The following is a 23,227-nucleotide window of genomic DNA, read 5'->3' on the forward strand; positions in this document are numbered from 1 at the left end:
GCAATAATACAGAAGTGGTCCTCGGCTTACGTCCGAGAAGGCCTATTTTCAGTTATCTTTTGTTATCTACATGTGTTTGTAACTCTTAGCCCGTTATCAAGTTCTCAGCACTTCTAATCTAGGTTACAAGCCCACGCTCTACAAATTTTATTGTCTAAGGCTCATTGGGCCTGAGCCCGTAGTTGTCTTTGGGTCCAGGTGCAATTGTGCACTTACAAGTACATTATAAAATATTTTCTAATTGATATAATGTTTAATTGATCAATTTGTTGTGGTTTTGAAAAGTGGGTTTTTCAAAATTTGGGGTTTTTCTAAAAAACTCTTTTGTTCAAGTCAAATTGTGGTAATTTTGGTAAAATTGAACAAGTTTTTGTGCATTAGAGCATGCATCATATGTGCATTCATTACATGCATCATATAGTTTTTCAATTTCTTGATATTTTTGTGTTCTAACCTTTTGTAATGCAGTCTGCCCTTGGTTTTTGTGTTGTGTTTTGTTTTTATTTTTATTTTTTCCTTCCTATTCTTATAATCATAGTTAAGAAAACAAGAGCAAAGAAAAACACTTCCTCCTCTTTTGCTTCTAATGTAGATAGCACTAGGTTTCAGTCTAAGTCTTGTTAGGATGCCTATGAGAAATTAAACATATTTAGGTCCGTTTGGGCTGAGAGAAAAGTCATACTAGATGAGATTAATCCTGATATCTGTAGGAACTTTGAGAGTCAAGGTTAGTTACCTCTCTATTCACACCTGAAAGTTCGGATTTGTGTAAAAAACATAAGAGCTGTTTAGACCCCAAATTAAAAGATTACAGCTTGGTTGATTTCACTCTAACTTAAACTAAGTGTAGAATAGAGTAAATGCGAGCAAACAAATAATAAAACTACTCTAAGCCATATTCATCATATAACAATAGTAAAATGAAAGTTAAAAGAGTAAGGAAGAGAAATACAAATACAAGATAACACGCCGATGTGTTATCGAAGAGGAAATCGAAGAACTCAGCAAAAAACCTCTCCGCCGCCCTTAAGTGGTAAATCGATCCACTAGACAATAAGTTTGGATACACGAATAGCAAGAGACCCTCCAAGCATAATTTACCCAATGTACCTAAGCCCTCCAAGTACCTACTCCAATAAGGCTTCTCGAAACCGTATTGTATCTAGTTTTCTAGATCCCACAATGCACCCAATTGCATCCGCCAAAACTTGGCTACTTCCAATACTTCCCAACAACACCAAAACCTCACTTGACACTCAGATTGGGCGCGGTAAGTGTTTGAGCTATCAACCTCTCAAAGATATAGATATGGAGAGGTAGGAGTATGAGGAAAACCACAAAAGATTGTGTAGATGATTGTGGGTATAACAATCTCTAACTCTTAAGTGTGTATGCTAAGGTTTTCTGTCTGAAAAGCACTCCTCACAATATGTGAGTAATATGGGTATATATAGTGTGAAAGAGTTTCATTTTGGAAAAATTTCTTTCCTTTTTCTTTTAATTAAAATGAAGGTGATAGAGTTTCATTTTAGAGTTTCGTTTTAGATTTTTTACGCATTTAAAGGTATACATAATGTTATATCATTTACTTATCATTCATGTGGGTTCCAGCTAATTCAACCGATAAAGTCTCTGATAGTTGAATAAGAGATCTAGGGTTCAATCCTTGCCTACACTAAAAATTGATTGGTGTCTTAGTTTGATGATAAAGAGTTGATAATTGTATAAGAGATCTGGGGTTCAAGAAAAGCCAACGGGTTAATTAAATATATATATATATATATATATGAATAAAATATAAAATGCATAAAAAACCAAAACTTCATTACAAATGGAACTCCATCACCTTCTTCATTTTAAAGTAAAAAAGGAGAAATTTTTTTTTTAATAAAACTGCAAGTTTATTAGGGTACCATTTTTTTTTTCTTTTTTTCACAACGATTCACATGACATGATATATTGAGGTCGGTATGCAGTACATAATAAAAAAAAGTATTAATAATAAATTACCTAAAATCATTTTATTCCAACCTCAAACGGGCCTTGCCAAACAAATGAATAATTTTGAATGTAGTAAAAAACGTTGGGTACAATATGCTAGAAAGTACTGTAGATAATAGATTTTAATGACTATTCTTTGCCCAATTTATCAGGGGAAAAAAAAAAAGACTATCCGAGACTGTTCTTTGGTCACTTTATCAAAAAACGAGTACTCTCCGGTCAAAGTCGAAGAAAATGTACATTTTTCATCACAAGAGAGTCTGCATACAAATATTATCTGACGCATTCGCTCACATCAGTAATTTTTCCATACTATATAAAACAACCTCAAACCATGGACGGAGCCATGGTTGGACTTGGGGCAATGACCCCCAAATTTAAAAAATATATATATTATTATATATATGAGTACCAATTTTAGCAATTTTATTTTATAAAATTATATTTTCGTCTCTTTAAAAATATCATTGATTCTTTTATAGATATTGATATAGTCACAAATTTTTCTGTAACATTTTTACAAACTGTTAAGGTAGTAAATTCTTATTAGTTTGCATTTGAGCCTATCATTTACATTATCAACAATTTGTAAAAAAGTTTGTAGTTCAAAAATTTTCCTCATTTTAAAGACCATTAAAAAATTTATAAGTCTAAAATCTAAAAAAGAAATATATAAACCCATAAAATTAGTACAACAACAAAAATTACCAATAAAACTAAAAATAAAAAATAAAATAAAGCTTAGTCAACCAATATTACCTAAAACAAAAAATCTAATCCTTTAAAAAAAAATTAAACAATTAGTAACTAAGCGACTAAGTAGCAGCAAAGTTAGAAATCAAAGTCATTGCACACAACCAACAACAAAGCCACCCCCGTGATTCTAAGTTCTAACTTCATCCCTACCTCAAACGTAATAGCAACATTTTGAAGACAAGAAAAGAAAAGAAAGTCTTAAACTAACCACAATAATTAATTTGATTTTATAGTAATCTTGTCTATTAACACTCAAAGGTAGTAATTCTGTAGTTGTATTTTCTCAACAAAAAAAAAAAGGAAAAAAAAAAAAAAAGAGATAGTAGTTGTACGTTAGAGCTTAATTTATTAGCAATTAATGGTAAGTGGTGGTGATTATGAGCTACTGAGAGGAACAAGTGATGTGCTATACTTAAACTAAGGAGATGCATTTTACTCTTCTCAGGAAGTGATCCCATATATAGGAAATTTCTATTAGGACAATCCAACTCTTTAGAAATTTTTAAAGTAGAGCGACATGCTGCATAATATAGTATAGTCTAGGATGGCTGAGATGGCAGCCTCTTTTTTTGAGAAACAGATTCAACACCAATCTACTAGTTAAATAGATTTTCCTTCCATCTTGCGATCTTTTGTTTGTTGCACCTTAATCACGAAGTTCAAATTATGAAGTGAACCGAAAAGAACCGAAGTGGACCAAAAGGACTGAATGGAAGGAAATGGAGCAAAGTAGACAGAAGTTTAGCAACATGGACCATAGTGGACTGAAGTAGACTGAATTGGACCGAAAATGACTAAATTGGACTGAAAATAACCAAAGTGGACCCAAATAGATAGAAGTTGACCAAAATAAGTAAATCGAATGGACCGAAGAGAACGGAATGGACCGAAATGAATCGAAATTCTACTAACTCAACAGAAGCGTAATAACAATATATACTACACTTTAGATTTTAGATATAATATAAATGAAATAGATTACATAAAAAGTAAATTACAATGCCCTATTGTTTGGCATGATTACAAATATAACCTTAAATTTCAAAAAAATAAATTAAAATAAAACCATGAACTTTAAAATTTGTTTTAATTTGCACTCTCAGTGAGTCTTTATTAACTAATTTCAAGATAACTTCATATAAATGGTGACCAAAATGTATCTAAACACAAAATATCATTTGATGTGAAATTATAAGATCTTTGATATATTATATTGAGAACTGTGAATTATATAATGAACTAGTTAATTATTGTCACCAAAAATTTATAATAAAATTATATATATATATATATATATATATATATACACACATATTATAGAAAGCAACGAAGTAATAATATATATACTAATTATTAATAGGGGAATCAAAAATATAATTTTATTAAGTTAAAATTTTTTTGTTTAATTGACATTTAAATATACAAACTAATAAAAAGGCCTCAACTTAATTACTTATCTCTTAGACCCAAAGTATACATGGAACCGCCGCTGGAAAGTGCTGTAGTGATTAATTAATGACTTTTCTTTGACCAAAGTTGAAGAGAATATAAATATACCACAAATTAAACTCAAAAGAGTCTACATGCAAATATTATCTGACGCATTCACTCACATCACTTCAATTTTTTCCTTAACCCTGACGCATTCACTCACATCACTATCTACTATAAAATAAAACAACCCCATCCTTGTTGCAACAATTTAATCAAACCAAAAAAAAAACACTTTGTTGCAACATTAATTTTGAAAACAAAGGAATAGAGCCTAAACCAACCACATTTTGATTTCACAGTAGTCTTGTCTAGTTGGAGCTTTATTAGAAATGGAAAGTGGTAATGATAATGAGCTAGTGAGGAACAAGCAAGTGATCTTAAAGGACTATGTGTCTGGTTTCCCTAAAGAATCAGACATGTACGTGAGTAGCAATGGTACCATGAAGTTGAAGGTCCCAGAAGGTTCCAACGGGATTGTGGTGAAGAACCTCTACCTATCCTGTGATCCCTACATGCGTAGCCGTATGATTAAGAACAAGGCCATCACTGGCAATTATTACATCGACTCCTTCAAGCCTGGTTCAGTAAGTCAATAGACTCACACTTGTTCCACTTATATAGCTATACTAATCTTTTTTCTTTTCTTTTTTCACAATATTCTGCACAACATTTTATAATATCACTTTCGCATAGTCCCATCATTGAAACAATTTTTATTAACATAAATCACTACTTGTCATCTCAACATGGTAAGTTGTCATTCTCCAAAAATAATAATGGTAAGTTGTGTTTCAAACAGTATTCATTTCATATAACCCCATTATAAACAATTTAACACCATTTTTATGTACATTAATCACATGTCACCTTAACAGTTATGAAAATGATTGTAAAAAATTGTGTCGTACCTTAGCTATTTGTTAATGTCATACTGTCTAATAACTTTAGATATTCATTGATAACATAATTACATGTTATATTCTTTCTTACTGCACACCACCTTAGTCCATAACTCATATTCTTTGTATAATTTCAAAATACACCCCCCCCTCCCCCAACAAAAATTATATTTATAGATATAAAGATATTCAAAGTAACAAATACAGTGCTTGTAGCTGAATTGGCACCTCATCATGCACAAAGTGCTTGAGGGTCTGGGGGGGAAAGGGTTCGAGCTGCAAATTTAACAGCATGTTGTAATTATCTCTCAAAAAAAAAAAAAAAAAGCTTATCTCTTTTTCTAACAGAAAATCATGATATAGTACTGATAATTAATACTAATAAAGTGTTATAGTATAGTGACATAAATCTACTTCAGATTCTTATGAATTGTAAAGTTCAATCAAATACATTCAAATTACCTTAAGTTATGCTATATATAGAGATAAAGATATGTAGTGAATTTGTGTAAAAAATGTGTCAAGCTGCACTTGTCCAATTTGTGGTAATTAGTTGCAAGTCATTGTCAATTTATAAAATCATTATATAAATTGTATAAAATAATGATTTGATTATTGTAGATCTTTTGGCCAACTCGAAGCCTAAATTTACATCTACTATGATTTATGAAGAGGTTGTGTACTTTATAATGACATTGATGTTGAAATTATGCAGCCCATTCTTGGACTTGGTGTGGCAAAAGTTTTGGATTCTGGGAATCCAAATTTCAAGAAAGGTGACTTAGTTTGGGGAAGAACTGGATGGGAAGAATATAGTTTGATTACAGATTTTCAGAATATGTTTAAAATCCAACACACTGAGGTGCCTATGTCCTACTATACTGGCATTCTTGGTAAGCCGAGTTTCTTTCCATATTGATTTACTTGGGAGATGAAATACACAATTCTAGGAAACTAATCAAGCATATGAGGTATATCCTTTCTTATGGTGAGTCTGAATGTCGAACTATATGTTGCAAGTGGGACAAATTCTTTCAACTGCCAGTGTTAACTCACCTAGCTGAAATTATATCTGGAGATTTGAGGCCATCTCATAGTAATTATTACCATTAAAGGTCACATAATGGTAGCAATTTAGCTAGATTTTCTAATATGCTATGTTATGTCTTGCTTGGTGCCAAAAGCTAATTTAAGGTATTCAATATATGTAGGTATGCCTGGTTTAACTGCTTATGCTGGTTTTTTTGAGCTTTGCTCTCCTAAGAAAGGAGAGAATGTCTTCATTTCAACAGCTTCTGGGGCAGTTGGTCAACTTGTTGGGCAGTTTGCAAAGCTGTTAGGTTGCTATGTTGTTGGAAGTACTGGAAGCAAAGAAAAGGTGACTTGCTGAATATGAGTGTCGATGCTACAATTCAATTAATATGTTCTGTTTATAACATTTTGTGCTTGATAAAATTGGTTTGTGTCCTTCAACTAATCTGCATTGCATCTGAATCAGTTCTATTGTTGAATACTTTTTAATGCCTAACTGATAACTCTCTTCTCTAATATGGCTAGAGCATAATTGCTTTTGTTTAAGTGTACAAAACACTAGCGTCTAACGCAAATTTTTTTTCCATAATAAATAGTAGGAATCTTTCCTCTAAAATTTTCCATGTCCTTCGGCAACCAAAAGACAAAAAAAGGAACAAGAAAATTTGGCATGTTTCACAAGAGTTATCAGGCCACGGTTGTTTAGTCATCCCTAAGACTCTTTGAATTGTAGAAATACTCTTTTCTTTACCTAATGTTATCACAGAACTATTTGGTTGTAATTTTGTAAAGTAAGTATTAATGATTATAAATTTAAATTTTTCTTGGAGTTGATGATTTGTATGCATGCAAACCGACACTATAACAAGTATAAACATGTATGTTTAAGAAAATTAACATTCTTGTCTTGTCCCGTGTCTAAAAATTTGATAGTCACCATACCAAAGATAAAAGGTTCAGGTCATGATATGCCACCCTTGTCCATTTCCAAAAAACATAGTAGATATTGATCACTCTTGCTGGTTGCACACTTTGGCAATTTTAGATCTTATTTAGGAGTTGGTGTGCCTGACTAGAGTGGGTAGCTTCACTAACCAGCATTTTTCTGTTTGCTTTTGTTTGTTTCCTTTATCCTTTCTGCAACAAGGTCGATTTGCTGAAGAACAAATTCAATTTCAATGAGGCTTTTAACTATAAAGAAGAGCCTGACTTGGATGCAGCTTTGAAAAGGTCAGTAATATATGTTCTAATCAGAATACAAAATATACTTTCAGTCTTTAACAAGGCAACTTCTCTGATACTGAAGTAAACATCAGACATCCCATTCTCAAGAAAGCGGACATGCTTTCATATTTAGTGCCTTTTAAAATTTTGCAGTAAAAGAACATTGTTTATAATTTGGATAAATTTGTCCATTTTGTGCCTTCATTAGAAATACGGGAATTCTCTAATAGGCTGACTAAAGAAATTGTGTTGGTTTTTGAATACCCTATTGGCAATTGGCCTTTTGACAAATGTTTTCCAATTCTGTTTCAAAGAAAAAAGTGGGGAGAGAAAAGGAAAGGATAGGGAAACAATAAGGCGTATGATATATTAAGTTTTAGTCTATTTACTCGGGAAACCAGGAGTATTTTTTTTCTTCTATATCATATTTGCTGGTCTCTGTCTTAGTATGAATGTCGTACTGTTTTTCCAGGTACTTTCCAGAAGGTATTGATATTTACTTTGAGAATGTTGGGGGAAAGATGCTTGATGCAGTGCTACTCAATATGAAAGCCCATGGTCGCATTGCTGCTTGTGGCATGATCTCACAGCACAACCTTGACAAGCCTGAAGGTGTGCACAATTTAATGCATCTGATTTACAAACAGATTCGTATAGAAGGATTCTTTGTTTTTGATTACGATCATCTCTACCCAAAGTTTCTGGAACTGGTTCTGCCTCAAATTGCTGAAGGGAAGATTGTGTATGTGGAAGACACAGCTGAAGGCCTTGAGAGTGGCCCGGCAGCACTTATTCGCCTATTTTCTGGCCTCAATATTGGTAAACAGGTAGTTTTTATTACTCAGGAGTGATTGAATTCAATGACCAAAAGCTAAAGTCCCTTGGAAGATTCCTACAGCAAATAAACCTAGTACTTCCATACCTTTTAAGGATGTGGTCAGGTATCCACGTTCATCAGGAAGTGTGTTTCCTATATAGATGTTTTGTCATTGAGGTAAAGGATTTCTTCCCCAAAATAAATGTTTTGTCATTGAGGTCACAAACTAACAGATGTTATTAACCTTGCATCCACAAATTTACTTAAACATATTTGGTTGCTGCCAAAAATTTTGATTTTAATGGTCTTACTCTATTTAACTCAATCATATATGTCTTTCATCATTGAAGAATGTGACTACAGTGGCAAATTGATGATCATGGCTATAATTCATGAGTTTCTTGCTACTATTTGTAGGGTTGTAAAACCATTCTACTCAACAATTAGTTGTTTGTGACCTACAAGATTTTTTTTTTAACAAAACTTGAACAACCTCAACTATTCTCAGCTAGAGTTTTCTTAAGTCAAGATTTTTCTATAAAATACTTTTTCGAGATCTTTTGAACAACCAATGTCTCCCTGAAACTGTCCAGATTATAACTCTAAAACACATGGAAGCCACCAACAGCCAAGATAAATATCATACATACATGACAAATGACTTGTTCGTCTCTAATATTTTCTTTCTATATGCCAGGATTGTCATTCTTTCCAAGGCAAGAAAAAGAAAATAAGCTAAAAAAATTTTAGAAAAAAGGAGTATAATTACTTAAAAGAGCACTTTGATAATAGTTGTTAGGAGCAAATTTTCCACCTGTGTATCAACCAATAGTAAGAAATTGTACAGGTTCAATATGCAGAGGTTGTTATAGATACAAATACAATGAGAGCTCAAAGAGTTGCCTTATTATTTTTCCTGTCTTTTGTGCATGAATGACAAGAAAAGAAAAAACCAGAATAGGATTACTAGTTCTAATTTTTAAGGGCACCTTTTGCAGATTCAAGCATTTTAGAAGTATTGACAAAATGTTGTCATATGAAAGTCGTGAAATTCACAAAATTATGTTAATATAAACCTCATTTTTTTCTAAAAAAATTATTATAGAACTTAAATTTAATACAAAAGTGGTTCTTTTACAACCCATTTGGTTTCAAAATATTGAATAAGTAGACTACTCACTATAGATTAACTTTTTACATTTTATTATACTGTCTAATTCACATATTAATAAAAATCCTGCATATTGCACTGGAGTCATGCACATAACATACACGTAAACCATAAAGAAAAAAAATAGTAGCATAAGTAAAAAAAAAAGCAATAAAATTCAAACCCTTTAATAATACTTTTTATACTAAGATACTTCTTAGGAAATATATATAAGGAAACTACTTTAGGTGTCTAAAGACTGATTTATAAATTTTAAAATTTTAAAAAAAATCCCGGTCCTATTTGGTCTTATTCGGTCCCCTAGGTTCATTCGGTCCACTCTGGTCATATTCAGTCCATTTGGTTCTATTCGTTTTATTTTAGTCCTTTTCGGTCCACTTTGATCCTATTCGGTCCATTCTGTACACATTGGTTTTTATTCAGTACGCATTGGTCGTATTCAGTCCACTTTGGTCTTATTCTGTACTTTTGTTTATTCAGTCCTATTCGGTCTATTCTGTTCACTTTAGTCTAACTCGGTCTCGATTAATCCTATTCGGTCTAATTTAGTCTTATTCAGTCCTATTCAATCTACTTCGGTCCACTTTGGTTCTATTCGGTTCACTTTGATCCTATAAGGTCCATTCGGTCCTATTCAGTCCAGAACAAATAGTAATCCTATGTATATGCTTTTATATAGTGGGCAGCATCTCTAGCGATGCCAAATACATACCTAAGTTATTCTCATTATTTGAGAGACTTTTTTTTACAGCAAACTTTCATTGAAAAAGCACAAAGTTACAAATAGCAGATGTAAAATTACAAATGACAGAAAGTAGAGCAACATCAACCAAAAGTTGCAGACACAGCTCATCAAAAAATAATCAAAACTAATGAATCACCATTACTCACAACAAAGGAGACAAAATACACCTGAGAAAACAATTGAGCTACAATTACTTTCAGTGAACAAGATTAAGAACTGAAAAAGGACAACTTGGATAATGTACTGCTCTGATCTTATTTGGCCAGTATGCACTCTTGCATAACAGCAGATACTGAATTTATCAATCCGACTGATGAGGTGCACCTGGAACTACTCGTGCACCTTTCACTGCTTATGAATCGATAGAATCAAGGCCAGTCTCACCTCATTGGGGACCTAACAAAATTCTGCCTTCAAGGTTAAGTTTCCTAAAATGAAGTACGCTCGTTGCATTCCTTCAGATCCAAATGTGATACATGACCGCGTGCCAACTCAATTTGCAGCTTAAAGCTCTGAAACTAGTAACCTCGAACTATGCAGACCCCAACTAACAACATCATAGCTAATCTTTGGATCACTCATCAAGCTGCATCTCATTACTTCTTTCCAAATCCTACCAGTAAATAAGCATTCAAAGAACAGGTGATCACTATTCTCCATCACCCTACAACAGAATAGGCACATAGAACCTCCATTATAACCCAATTGCAACAACCTGTCCTGAGTAGCCAGCCTATTTTTAACATTTTTCACTCATATGATCAGTTTCATCACTTCCAACATCACACTCCTCTCCTACAGTCCAACTTCTTGAAAACCATTTTGTTTGACAGAGTCCTGATTCCTGTCATTTCTTTTACTAGATTGTTTGAAAGGATCGTAGGAGGAAGGTTTAGTTGAAGCAAAAGAATCTGCTAGTTACGGGCTATTTGGTTGTTTTGCGTGGTTTGGAAAGGCAGAGACAATTGTTCAAGTGTGCACAAAGCTGTTACTAACACCTAAAGAAAGTGTTACTCTTGAATCTTGACCTTTTTCATTTTCTTGACACCTGTTTGGGAGATGGGAAAATGGACCATATTTTCTAAAAATTTCTAGTGCCCAGCATTGGCTCCTTTGCTTGCCACCCTGAACACACGTTCAATATAGGGAAATTGTTCAACAAGTTCCTGCATTCAATTCAAGAAACAGTAGCTTTAATTATTACATTCAGTGAGTGAGAGTTCCTGACTAGGTTAACCACCTCCAATGTGTCCATTTCTACTTGTAAGTTGCAAATCATCATTTAAGGCCATCTCTGAGAACCCAAAGTTTCGTCATCACACTGGTTGTCACGCCACTGGCTCTAGAAAAACTATGAGCCAGATCCCATTGCAGTCCCTCATGATTGTTGAATGATGCTCCATTTGTGCTTAACTTTCACCCAATCCTCCACTGGCTTGGCATATTTCACTGCAATAGCAACTTGGCCCAAAAAGGAAAGAACTCTGCCACCTTAAAGCAACAAATTTCAAAAGTTATAATCAATATTCATTCCTTGGAAATCACTCTATTCTGGACCCTGGTGTAGCCATAAAAACCAATCTACCAGCATTAAATAAAAGATTTGCCTTCCATCCTGCAAGCTTTTGTTTCACCTTACTAATTACAATGTACTCATAAGTGCCTTAATCTTCGTTCTAGGAAGATGATTATTTGTTATGTCTCTTTATTGAACTTACCAAAATTCAAATATATAATTGTGTCAGGATTTTCATAGGTTAATAGTATTGTTCGATCTTTCATGAGGAGAATCTGGTATTTGAAAAATCTTACCTATGATTATTCTCCTGATACGGTTGACAGGATGAGTTATGATCAGATTCAATTTTTCTAGTTAGGTTTTGTTTCAAAGATCCATCACTTAGGGGCTTTTGGGCAGGTTATTTTGTAAAATTTGTGTTAATATAAAACTCTTTGGAAAGTGATACCCTTTTCAAATTATATCTGAAAACGATTTTAAGATGGGTGATCCTATGGATATATCAGGATATTGTAAATTTTACGACATAAACTTTATAAATTAATAGGTCACCAATCACAAAAAATAAAATTTTAAATTCTTTTTTTTATTATTATAAAAAACTCTTAAATTCTTTTTTTAGGAGTCTTGTAACCTAATAGCAGTATCTTGTGTTTTCAATGGAAACATTTTCATCCTTCCTCACTTAGGGTGTGTTTGTTTGAATGTGAAATAGGATGGATGAAAAATTTTGGAGAGAAAATAAGGACGAAAACTTTTTTGAAATATGTTTGGTTGGATGAGGAGAATGGAAAACAAATAGTGGGATCCAAGTATTTTCTCTCCTGACCTACCAAAAAGTTTTCTCTCCAAAATGGAGAGAAAACTAAAGAGAGAAATTAGACATCATTTTTTAACAAAAATGCCCATGTACAATTGCACCTTCACCCACGTTGCTTTTCTTCACTTTTTTTTCTTTCTTTTTTTCCTACGTTACCTAGTACCTACCTCTTTTTTTCTTTTTCTTTTGCTTTGTACTTTTGGTTTACTGGGCAGGCGTTGCCTGCTTTCTTCCTTCTTTTTTTGTCTTTTTTTCTTTTTTCCTTTTCTTTTGATTTACAGGGCAGGCTTGTCTAGTATTTTTTCTTTCTTTCTTTTGTTTTTTTTTTTTGTTTAGATGTGATTTTTTTATGGATATGATTTTTACTTTTTAATAAATTTAGGTGGTTGATTTTTTTTGGTTGTTTATCACTTTTCGGATTTTAATTGGGCATCATTTTTTTAATAAGGGTATATGTATAAATTTATATAAACTCACTTTTTCCATTCCTCTATTTTTCCACTCTCATCCAAACAAAAATAAGGAAAATTAAAATATTTTCTATCTTCCCACCTTTTCATCCTCTCACCATTTTCTATCATCCCACCTTTAAAAAATTTGAAATTTATTTATTATAAGTTGATAAAGTGACACTAATCACATTCATAATCATTAAAAGATATTGTAGATATAATTTCATAATTTCGTAATAATTTTAGTATTTTCCTTTTTGAGAATGATTTGAAATAATTAAAATATGAAAAATGTGATAAGTAGTTAACAACATTTTACAACATTTTTAACAAACTGCTAATATGATAAGTAGTTATTAATAAGTAAAAAAGTAATGTTAGTGATGGGCTCAGATCAGAACCAGTAAATATACTTACATCAACCATTTATAAAAATATTATAAAATAGTTTGTGATTAAGAAAAAATCTCATTTAAAAAATTTATACTATTAAGTAAAAAAATAATGTTAGTAGTAAGCCCAAATCAGAACCAGTAAGAATTACTTACATCAACAATTTACAAAAATGTTATAAATTGTTATAAAATAATTTATAAAAATAAATTTTCAAAGAAAAAATAATTTATAAATATATTATAAAATAGGTTGTGGTTAAAAAAATAAACCTCATTTAAAAAATATCTACTATTACGCCAAAAATTTCGGATTATGCATTAATTCTTACTGCCTCCCGAAGTAATACTATAAAAAGTCCAAAACCCAACCTTGTCGGAACATTTTGTATACAAGAATTTAGACAACCTTAAAACAAACCACATATAGTTTCACAGTTGGCTTGTCTTGTCTGAACGAGTTTCTCTATATTTTATTACCGATGGCAAGTGGTAGTGGTGATGATGATGTGCAAGTGAGGAACAAGCAAGTGATCCTCAAGGACTACGTGTCTGGTTTTCCTAAAGAATCAGACTTTTACATTAACACCAACGGTACAATAAAATTGAAGGTCCCAGAAGGTTCCATTGGGGTTGTGGTGAAGAATCTGTACCTGTCCTGTGATCCTTACATGAGTAACCGTATGAAGAAGGCCGTTGCTGGCAGTTACATCGAATCCTTCAAGCCTGGTTCGGTGAGTTTGATGAGTTTGACGAGACTCCCCACCTTTTTCTACTACCTATGGTTATTTTGTTAGTCTTATCCTGTTTGTGTGGCTACAATTCAAAATTGAAACTTTCCCAATTCCCACTTTTTCTTTTTTGTTTTTTGTTGGTAAAATTAGAGAACTTTGTGTAAAAGAAATTGGATTTGTGTGTACGATAAATCTAGAGTCATACGCAATTTCACAACATTCTAGAATGGACGCCTGTGAGTGTCGCCACTGCTTTCATTTTAACATATTGTCAAATTGGGTGTGCATTGTTTATATGTGGTGTAATTCTTTGGAATTATTATATCATTCTACCGATGGATTATCCAATTTTATTTGTTGTTAACATACACTCTAAATTTCACGTAAATATTTGTTTTTAAAAAAATTAATGTTGTTTATTATTTTATGTGATAATTTTAAATAAAATCAAAATCAAAATTTATTATTTCATGATGAGGTAGTTATTGATGTATGATCAACTAGATATTTTGCACATAAAGGCTATAAGAAGACAATGTAATTCAATAATGGATTATCAAAACAATCATCCAATACCTAGTATTGAGTGATGTGACATTGATAAGAGTTACACACTTACACTAATTGCAACATGAATCTAATTTTATATTTATATGTATGTATATATGTGTATATGTGTACACACACATATATGTATTATCAATTTGTAAATTAATGAGAGGAAAAAAAAAAGAATTATGAAGATTTTATGGATGAGAGAGCTCTTTAATGTCCAAGCATGATAAGCAATAGGAGGATACAAAGTCATATGCCTATCACATATATTCAGAATACTATATGGCCATTTTTACCGTATAAGATATAGAGGTGACAATTTGTTGTGAATTTCTGTTTTAGAATTGTCAACATTCATTTTATGCAATTTGCAGTAATTAGTTGCAGGCCACTGTCTTCTTTCTTAAAAAAAGTTTTTAAGCAGAATACGTATAATGACATATAGATTATCATAGATCTTTGAGCCAACCGGAAGCTTAACTTTTCATCTCCTTTGATTTATGGTTTTTCAGACTGATCTTTTCTTAATTGTGTGCTTTTGATTTAAAATTATGCAGCCCATTAGTGGATATGGAGTGGCTAAAGTTTTGGATTCAACGCATCCAGACTTCAAGAAAGGCGACTTGTTTTGGGGAAGAACTGGGTGGGAAGAATACAGTTTGCTTACAGATTTAGTGCTTCTGAATAAAGTACTACACACTGATGTGCCTCCTACGTACTATATGGGAATTCTTGGTAGTCTCTTTTTCTTTTCTTCCTTTTTTTTTACTGCTCATAAATTGTTTTTCATAGTAGATTTGTAGCAGTCGTAAAACAGAAAGAAGTTTGGTCACCATCTTTTTTCTTTTTTTAATGTACTTGAGAGATGCAATACAGAATGCTAGGAAACTGATTTGAGTATATGAGGTAACTCCTTCAGTGTTAAGTTCACCTACATTGTTGCAGTAATGATTTTATGTAAGACAAAGCAACCGAAGGATTTTTCTTCATGTTGGAAATCATCTTCCATAAAAACATTATAATCATGATCATGTTCTTAATGATCAAAGTATGATTCTGATAATTAGTAAACACTTACCATATGTGTAGGTTGCTACAAGCTTCTGTTTTTTTTTTGTTTTTTTTGTTTTTAAATGATCTACCTTCATGAGATAACCTCGTAAAACCCAATTATTTGGTGTAGCCTACCTAGATGGCTTTTAAAATTCTTGGTCTCACACAATTGTAAAACAAACATCCAATCCTGTTTACCTTATCCATTTTGCTGAAGTGTTCAATTGGTTGTCCAAAATAAAACTTATCTACTGTTGATTCTTATGGTGTGTTTGATTGTAGAACTAAGAACTAATCTAAAAAAGTTGCAAGTGGGAAACTTATTTTAACTGGCAATATAGGCTTTCCAAGCTAAGCTGAAGTTATATATGGAGATTGAGGCCATCCCATAGTCATTATTACCATTAAAGATCACATACTTCTGGTTAGCTAGTTTTTTTTTTTTTAATGCTATGTTTTGATTGGTGCTAAAAGCTCATTTATGGTCTTCATTATGTGTAGGTATGCCTGGTTTAACTGCTTATGCTGGTTTTTATGAGGTTTGCTCTCCTATGAAAGGAGAGTACGTCTTCGTTTCAGCAGCTTCTGGGGCAGTTGGTCAGATTGTTGGGCAATTTGCAAAGCTGTTAGGGTGCTATGTTGTTGGAAGTGCTGGAAGCAAAGAAAAGGTGACTTGCTGAACACGTATGCCCAATTGTTCAATTCAATTAATATTGTACTCTACATAATGTGCTCGATCCAATTGATTGTATCCTGTGCCTAATCTTTGTTCCATCCAAAGAAGTTCTACTGTTGATAGACTGTATCTTAATTCCTTATTGAACAACTCTCTTCTCTAATGGATTTTGAATATTGGCATTTGTATGCCTATAAATACATATATATTTTTACAAAAAATTAGTGAACCATTGCAAGCTAACTCAAATCTTTTCTTCCAATAGATGTTAGATAGTCATAGGATTCTTTTTTTTTTTTTTTTCCTCATAAAATTTTTCTTGTCCTTAGTGAGTAAACAGGAAAAAAAAAACTAAAAATAGGAACAAGAAAATTTAGCATTGTAGACGAGTGGACAGGACACATTAGTCATTTCTAACACTGATTTGAAGAGTGTAGAAATTATCTTTTCTTTACCTAAGTACAGAACTATTTGGTTTGTTATGTGTTTTTGTTGGTAAGTATATGTATGTTTATAAATTTGAAATTTTTTTTGCTTATGATGGTTTGTATGCATGTAAATAGACACCATAACAAGTATACACACACACATATATTTTGGAGAAATTTATAAACATATATGTTTAATGGTAATAATACACCTGTCCCATGTCTGTATATTTTGGAGTCACTGCCAGAGATCAAATGTTCAGGTCAAAATATGACACCTTTGTCAGTTATCAATTTCCACAAATCATAACAGATATTGATAACTATTACTGATTGCACACTTCGACATGTTACTGGTGTGCCAACCCAGAGTGGGACGCTTTGCTAACAAGCATCTATCTGTTTTATTTTGTTTCCTTCCATTATACTTTCGGCAACATAAGGTTGATTTACTGAAGAACAAATTCGGGTTCAATGAGGCTTTCAACTATAAAGAAGAGCCTGACTTGGATGCAGCTTTGAAAAGGTTAGTAGCAATCAAATGTGTGTGTGTGTGTGTGTGTGTGTTTATTCTAATCAGAACATAAAAAATATCATTTCAAGCTTTAACATGGCTTCTACTTATTAAAAAAAAGAAAAACAGCTTTAACATGGCTTCTAATTTGATACTGAAATAAAAATTGGACATCCCTTCGTAGTTAGTGCGTTTGAAATTTTTTAAGGTAAAAAAAAAAAAACATTTTTTATATTGAGGATTAATTTCACCTTTGTATGCCTTCATTAGAAATGTCAAGAAATACTGGGCTTCTCTAATATGTTTACTGAAGAAATTTCTTGGGTTTTGACTACCCCATTGGTGATAGACCTTTTGACAAAACTTTTCTATTTTGTTAATTCAATTTCAAAGGTAAAAATGGGGGAAATGGAAAATAAAGAAAGAAAAAAAAAAGATAGGGAAACAGGAAGGATTATGATATATGATGTTTTACCCTATTAACTTGGGAAATCTAGAGAATCACTGACTTTCCTATCTTATTTTCTGGTCTTAATTTACAAGTGTGAATGCTGTATTGTTTTTCCAGGTACTTTCCTGAAGGTATCGATATTTACTTTGACAATGTTGGGGGAAAGATGCTTGATGCAGTGCTACTCAACATGAGGGTCCATGGCCGCATTGCTGTCTGTGGCATGATCTCACAGTACAACCTTCAGAATCCTGAAGGTGTGCACAATTTGATGCATCTAATTTCCAAGCGCATCCATATGGAAGGATTCCTGGTTTTCGATTACTATCACCTCTACCCAAAGTTTGTGGAGCAGGTGCTCTCTTACATTGCAGAAGGGAAGATTGTATATGTGGAAGACATAGTTGAAGGCCTTGAGAATTGCCCAGCAGCTCTTATTGGGCTCTTCGCTGGCCGCAATGTTGGTAAACAGATTGTTTTAGTTGCTCGTGAATGAATGTTTTCATGACCAAAAGCTTTAGGTCCCCTGGAAGATTCCTACTGCAGATACACCTTATACGTCCATACCATTTATGGGGTCAGTGTTTAGGTCTTAGTGTTCACCAGAAATTGTGTTCCCTAAATAAATGTTATGTTGTTGAAGTCAAGAATTTCAGAACTAGCAGAGCAAAAATTCATTTTCCACATATTAAGTTCCAGCAGCATTTGTTTTACTTTTTATGGTTCTTACCCTATTAAATCTCAATTACTTGTCCTTTTTTATCAATGAAGAGTATTGACTACACTTGCAAATCGGTAACTGTGGTGTAATTAATGAGATCTACTCTATACAGAGTTTTCCCTTACTAAATACTAATTAGCTTGAAAGATTATCAAACAAAACTTGAACAACCAACGAGATCTGGCCAGATTTTCTTAACTCAAGATTTGCTCAATAATATACTTGTCAGAGATCTTTTGTAATGTTAATGATTTGAGTTTGAACAATGAGCTACTCTCTGCAACTGGCTAGATTACAATTCTAAACATGTGAAGTCCACCTACAGCCTATATAAATCTCATCCATATAGGCAAATGACACAAGTTTGTCTCTAATATTTCCGTTGTGCATGCTAGAGTTTGTCGATCTACCAAGGGAACAAAACAAGCATACAATTACTTGGACATCATCTATACAATATCTACATCAGCAAACAGAGCAGAGAAAGAAGGGAGTTCAGTTGGTAGAGACTAGAGAAAGTGAGTGAAAACAGAGTTAATGTTAAGTCGCGAAAAGAAAATGAGTAATTTGTTTTCTCGCCCAAGTTCTCCCTCTTTAGTCTTTTTCTTCTCAAAAAAAATCTACATAATCTTTAAAAAAAATCAAAAAACAAAACAAAAGAGTGAAGAAGAAGAAGAAATTTCTTTTCAAACAATCAAAGAGAATAACCTAATCATTTCAATCTTTTCTTTGGATTTTTTATTCAATCCTGTGTTTATGAGATGTACAAAACTAAATTGAGCTACATTTGTGGAGCTATTAAATTTAATCACGAAGGATGAGACCCTACTCAATTAGACCCTACACAATTATATCTTACTTTTGGATCACTTGGTAAAAAAAGAGAACAATTTTTTTTTTTTTCATTTCATCAGATTTAAATGAAAGAAAAGACGTATTATATGCACTTTACATATGGGAGTCAAACTAGGAGAAAACAAATAGAAAAGTAGTATGCGTCTCAATTATTAGATCTTATGGCAATGACCAAGTTTTGATTTTTTTTTTTTTTTAATAATAATTCAATAGTTACAGCAATGGGGAGGGAGAATTCGAACCCCACTAATCAAGTTAAGGAGCATTCAGTCTAATAGTAAGAATACAAGCAGTAACACAAACTTACATATGTTTTTTATTACAAAAAGATTAAAATGTTATAGTCTTACAAATCCTTACAAAAGCCATTTAGATGCAGCTGACTAGAAGCTTTTTTAGCAAGCTTCAACCTTAGTAATTGTCACGTCATTTATAGAATAAAAGTCTCCCCCTTTCACTAATTCCAAATCATTGGTAGTTCCTTTAAAAATAAAAGCAGGTTGTTTAGGAGAAGGAAGAGTTGTTTCACTACTCAGCATGAGAAGAATTGCTAACATTGTTGGTCGATCTATTGCATTTTCTTGCACACATAAGAGCCCAATTTGAATGCATCTCAAGACTTCATGGGAAACAAATGTCTCATTTATTGATGAATCAACTACATCCAAGGCTTTATCCTCTCTCCACAGTTCCCAGACCTGTGTGATTCATAGCATTATCCATAAGGGTTGTGTTATAAAAGCAAATGGTAAACATTGTTGTGTTCTGTTACTTACATGCCCTATTAAAGTTTGGGAAGGGTGATTCTGATAAGAATTATTGTTCCTCTTGCCACTTATGATCTCCAACAATATGACACCAAAACTAAAGACATCTGATTTGGTTGAAAATTTCCCAAAAATTACATACTCCGGTGACATATAGCCACTGCATGTAAACAATGTTAAAGATAATGTTAAATTTTGTGTATGCCATTATTTTTGTATGACTAGCATGTGTTTGTTTGATACTTACTATGTTCCAACAATTCTAGTTGTCTTATCTTGAATTTGATCCCCTTTGGATATACGGGCTATCCCAAAATCCGAAATTTTGGGGTTTAGCTCAGTGTCTAATAAAATATTGCTGGTTTTAAGATCCCTATGAATAATTCTTAATCTTGAATCTTGATGAAGATACAAAATCCCACGTGCAATCTCAAGGATGATTTCAAAGCGTTTCCTCCAATTCAACAATGAACTTCTTGTTTGATCTACAACAAAAATTTTCTCTAGTGTACTCAAAATACATTGTTTTATGTAATTCAAAATTATTCTTTGAACTTATATAATAAAGGAAAATAAGATCAATGAATGCAATAGATCTTTAGAAAGAAGTCATACCAAAAATGAAGGAGTCCAAGCTTTTGTTGGGCATGTACTCATAAATCAACATCTTTTCTTCCTCCTGAATGCAACAGCCAAAAAGCTTGACAAGATTTCTATGTTGAAGTTTTGCAATCAACATAACTTCATTTTTGAATTCTTCTATTCCTTGTGTTGAATTCTTGCATAGCCTTTTTACAGCTATTAGTTGTCCATTAGATAATTGACCCTGAATTCATGATTCAAAATTAAGCATAATAGTAAGTCATAACTATTAGTTTTAAGCAATTGAGCTCAATGCCTATTATGTCTTAGGCTCTTACCTTATGAAACTCATTTTCCCCCATGAATTTTAAAAATTTAGGGAAGAGGGGGGGGGGGGAGTCATTATGAATTTTAACTGTACCTTAAAAACAGAGCCAAAACCACCCTGCCCAAGTTTGTTGGCCAGAGAGAAATTGTCAGTAGCAGCAACTATGCAACTTAGATCAAAAATCAACAAATCTGGATGTCTACTACTGTCCTTAAGCTCATTACCCTCCAAAGAGAAATCAATGGAAGCCATTTTATCACCTTTTTTTATCCTCTTCTTCATTAGCCAAGAAAAGGCTACCAAGGATGCCAGAAACAATGGCATAGCAACAGACAATATTGTAATAACCAGTTTCCTCTTATTGCCAAGAAAACCTTTGGACATCTTAGTGTAAGTAGCTGAACCAAAAAAAAACATAAAACAAAGAAACAGACGGTGAGTCCACGGTCCAAGAACTGAGATTAGCAGAAGTGAAAGTTTACCAACAAAAAAAAAATGCTAGCAACCAGAGAAGGCTACCTAACTCCTTTGCATCAACACGCACATTTAGATCCCACATTTCATATGAATACTCCACAATGTCCATCAATTCACCATACCATGCCAAGCAACGGGTCCCCATCCCGTCAATATTCATGCTGATAAAAGCTGTGCACGAACAATTATTCAAGCATGCCTGCTCGCATTCTGAGCTACTCATGCTCATGTTCATCCAAGCTGCATTGAATGAATCAGGACCCTTCAAACGTGTCACCTTCACAAACCCTTCTCCACTCCCACACATCGACAACCCCGACTTCTTCCTTACACAACCCTCAGAACCATCTCTGTGATACCAATCCTTCGGAGACTTGGGTTCATACCCTGGCAAACACGTACACTCAAAATCATCAATATTGTCACTAGACTGCGGACCACATTTTCCATACGCACCACAGTGTCCATAGTTGTCACACCGGTATTTAGGTGCTGAATAGTATTCCTTCCATTGAAGATCACCATCATTCCACATAAGGCCATGGAGCAATCCTGAGTTGTCAAGCACTTCTCTAGAAATGATGGAGGAGTCATCAAAAAAGAAGGCGAAAGATACCTCATCTTTGTTGTTAACAAAATCAGTCTTATAACCCATATTTGAGACACTCGTTGCTGAAGATGGTGATGATGTTTGCCATGGCCATGGATTTGACCGCAAATACAGGGTCGAACCCTTATACAAGGCGACTTGTGGAGAGCCATAAGTAGGATTCATCTTATAGAAGTAGTCCCCAGTTCTAGGGTCATCTTGTGACTTCCAAGATGTCAAGAACCTGTCTAGCGCAATTTTCCGATTGAACCCAAGCCTCATGTTTGGAAGCAAAGTGTCTGTAGGATGATCAAAGCTTTGCCATAACACCTTTTTGTTATTGCCCTGGATCAATACCAGGTTTCCTGAATCTTGAAGCTGAGCAACACAGGAGATTGTCCCTTGGACAGCAACATTTGTAGACCAAAGAAGACGATTAAAACTGTCATGGAGGACAAGGTTTCCAAACTGGTCGATGGAGAGAACTCCAGAGGAATCATTGATAGGATTATTCCTGTTTGCAACCCACACAACAGTTTGTTTTGTCACTTTGACAAACCAAATACCAAGATACTGATAGCTAGAGTTGCCAGGGCTGAAGAAGCCCAAGGCAAAATTTTTTTCTTTGGAAACCAAAGATTGGCCATCCTTGATGAATTGGTCTGGTGTTAAGGTGTCAAGTGAAATGCAAAATGGGAAGAAAAGAATGCTCAGAATCAAAGACACGACCATTTTTTGGGGGAAAAATGTATTGATATGTGGTTTGATTGAGGATTATGAAGTCTTCCTACCAAAAGTGAAAAGTCCGAGAGAGAACTTGTTAGAATGGTTTGAATTGCCAAATTTGGTGGCTTGACATTAGCCAACAAAGGAAGTATTTCATACGTGAAGAAATGCAAGAAGTTGCATTTAATGTTGCAATGACTCATAGCCGAATATATTGACTTCTTTGATAGAAGTCTTGCATTGTTCTCTTCTGTTGGAACACTTGACATGCCATGCTTTACCTTTATGGCCGAAATGTATGACTAATTGGCATTCATGAATTATCAAGGAACTACACCTGAGCAAACCAATTGTGCTAGCCGAAATGTGTGACTCCATTGGCAATTAATGCTATCCATTTTTGTTGACTTGATAAGTTTGATGGAGATATTTTGGCTGAAGTGTAGCTA

At 33.3% G+C, this 23,227-nt stretch overlaps 3 protein-coding genes across 3 annotated transcripts; 2 read left to right on the top strand and 1 right to left on the bottom strand.

Moving 5' to 3' along the window:
• The first annotated feature begins 4,580 nt into the window (after nt 1-4,580).
• LOC142631889 (2-alkenal reductase (NADP(+)-dependent)-like) lies at nt 4,581-8,349 on the top strand. The gene is made up of 5 exons (XM_075806234.1): nt 4,581-4,835; nt 5,866-6,043; nt 6,362-6,528; nt 7,330-7,412; nt 7,879-8,349. The coding sequence occupies exons 1-5, from the start codon at nt 4,581-4,583 to the stop codon at nt 8,255-8,257; spliced, it is 1,062 nt and encodes a 353-aa protein (XP_075662349.1). The 3' UTR covers nt 8,258-8,349.
• Nucleotides 8,350-13,694: 5,345 nt separating this feature from the next.
• LOC142632109 (2-alkenal reductase (NADP(+)-dependent)-like) lies at nt 13,695-18,444 on the top strand. Its single transcript, XM_075806526.1, has 5 exons — nt 13,695-14,056; nt 15,169-15,346; nt 16,166-16,332; nt 17,212-17,294; nt 17,851-18,444. Exons 1-5 carry the CDS (start codon nt 13,805-13,807, stop codon nt 18,227-18,229), a joined length of 1,059 nt encoding a protein of 352 aa, XP_075662641.1. The 5' UTR covers nt 13,695-13,804; the 3' UTR covers nt 18,230-18,444.
• Nucleotides 18,445-19,602: 1,158 nt separating this feature from the next.
• On the bottom strand, nt 19,603-22,859 carry LOC142632106 (G-type lectin S-receptor-like serine/threonine-protein kinase RKS1). The gene is made up of 6 exons (XM_075806524.1): nt 21,506-22,859; nt 21,080-21,384; nt 20,692-20,902; nt 20,324-20,561; nt 20,086-20,236; nt 19,603-20,007 (listed from the first exon to the last, which is right to left on the bottom strand). Exons 1-6 carry the CDS (start codon nt 22,782-22,784, stop codon nt 19,705-19,707), a joined length of 2,487 nt encoding a protein of 828 aa, XP_075662639.1. The 5' UTR covers nt 22,785-22,859; the 3' UTR covers nt 19,603-19,704.
• Nucleotides 22,860-23,227: the final 368 nt, after the last annotated feature.

The sequence above is a fragment of the Castanea sativa genome, chromosome 4 (assembly GCF_040712315.1).
Source record: "Castanea sativa cultivar Marrone di Chiusa Pesio chromosome 4, ASM4071231v1".
NCBI classification, from domain to species: domain Eukaryota; kingdom Viridiplantae; phylum Streptophyta; class Magnoliopsida; order Fagales; family Fagaceae; genus Castanea; species Castanea sativa.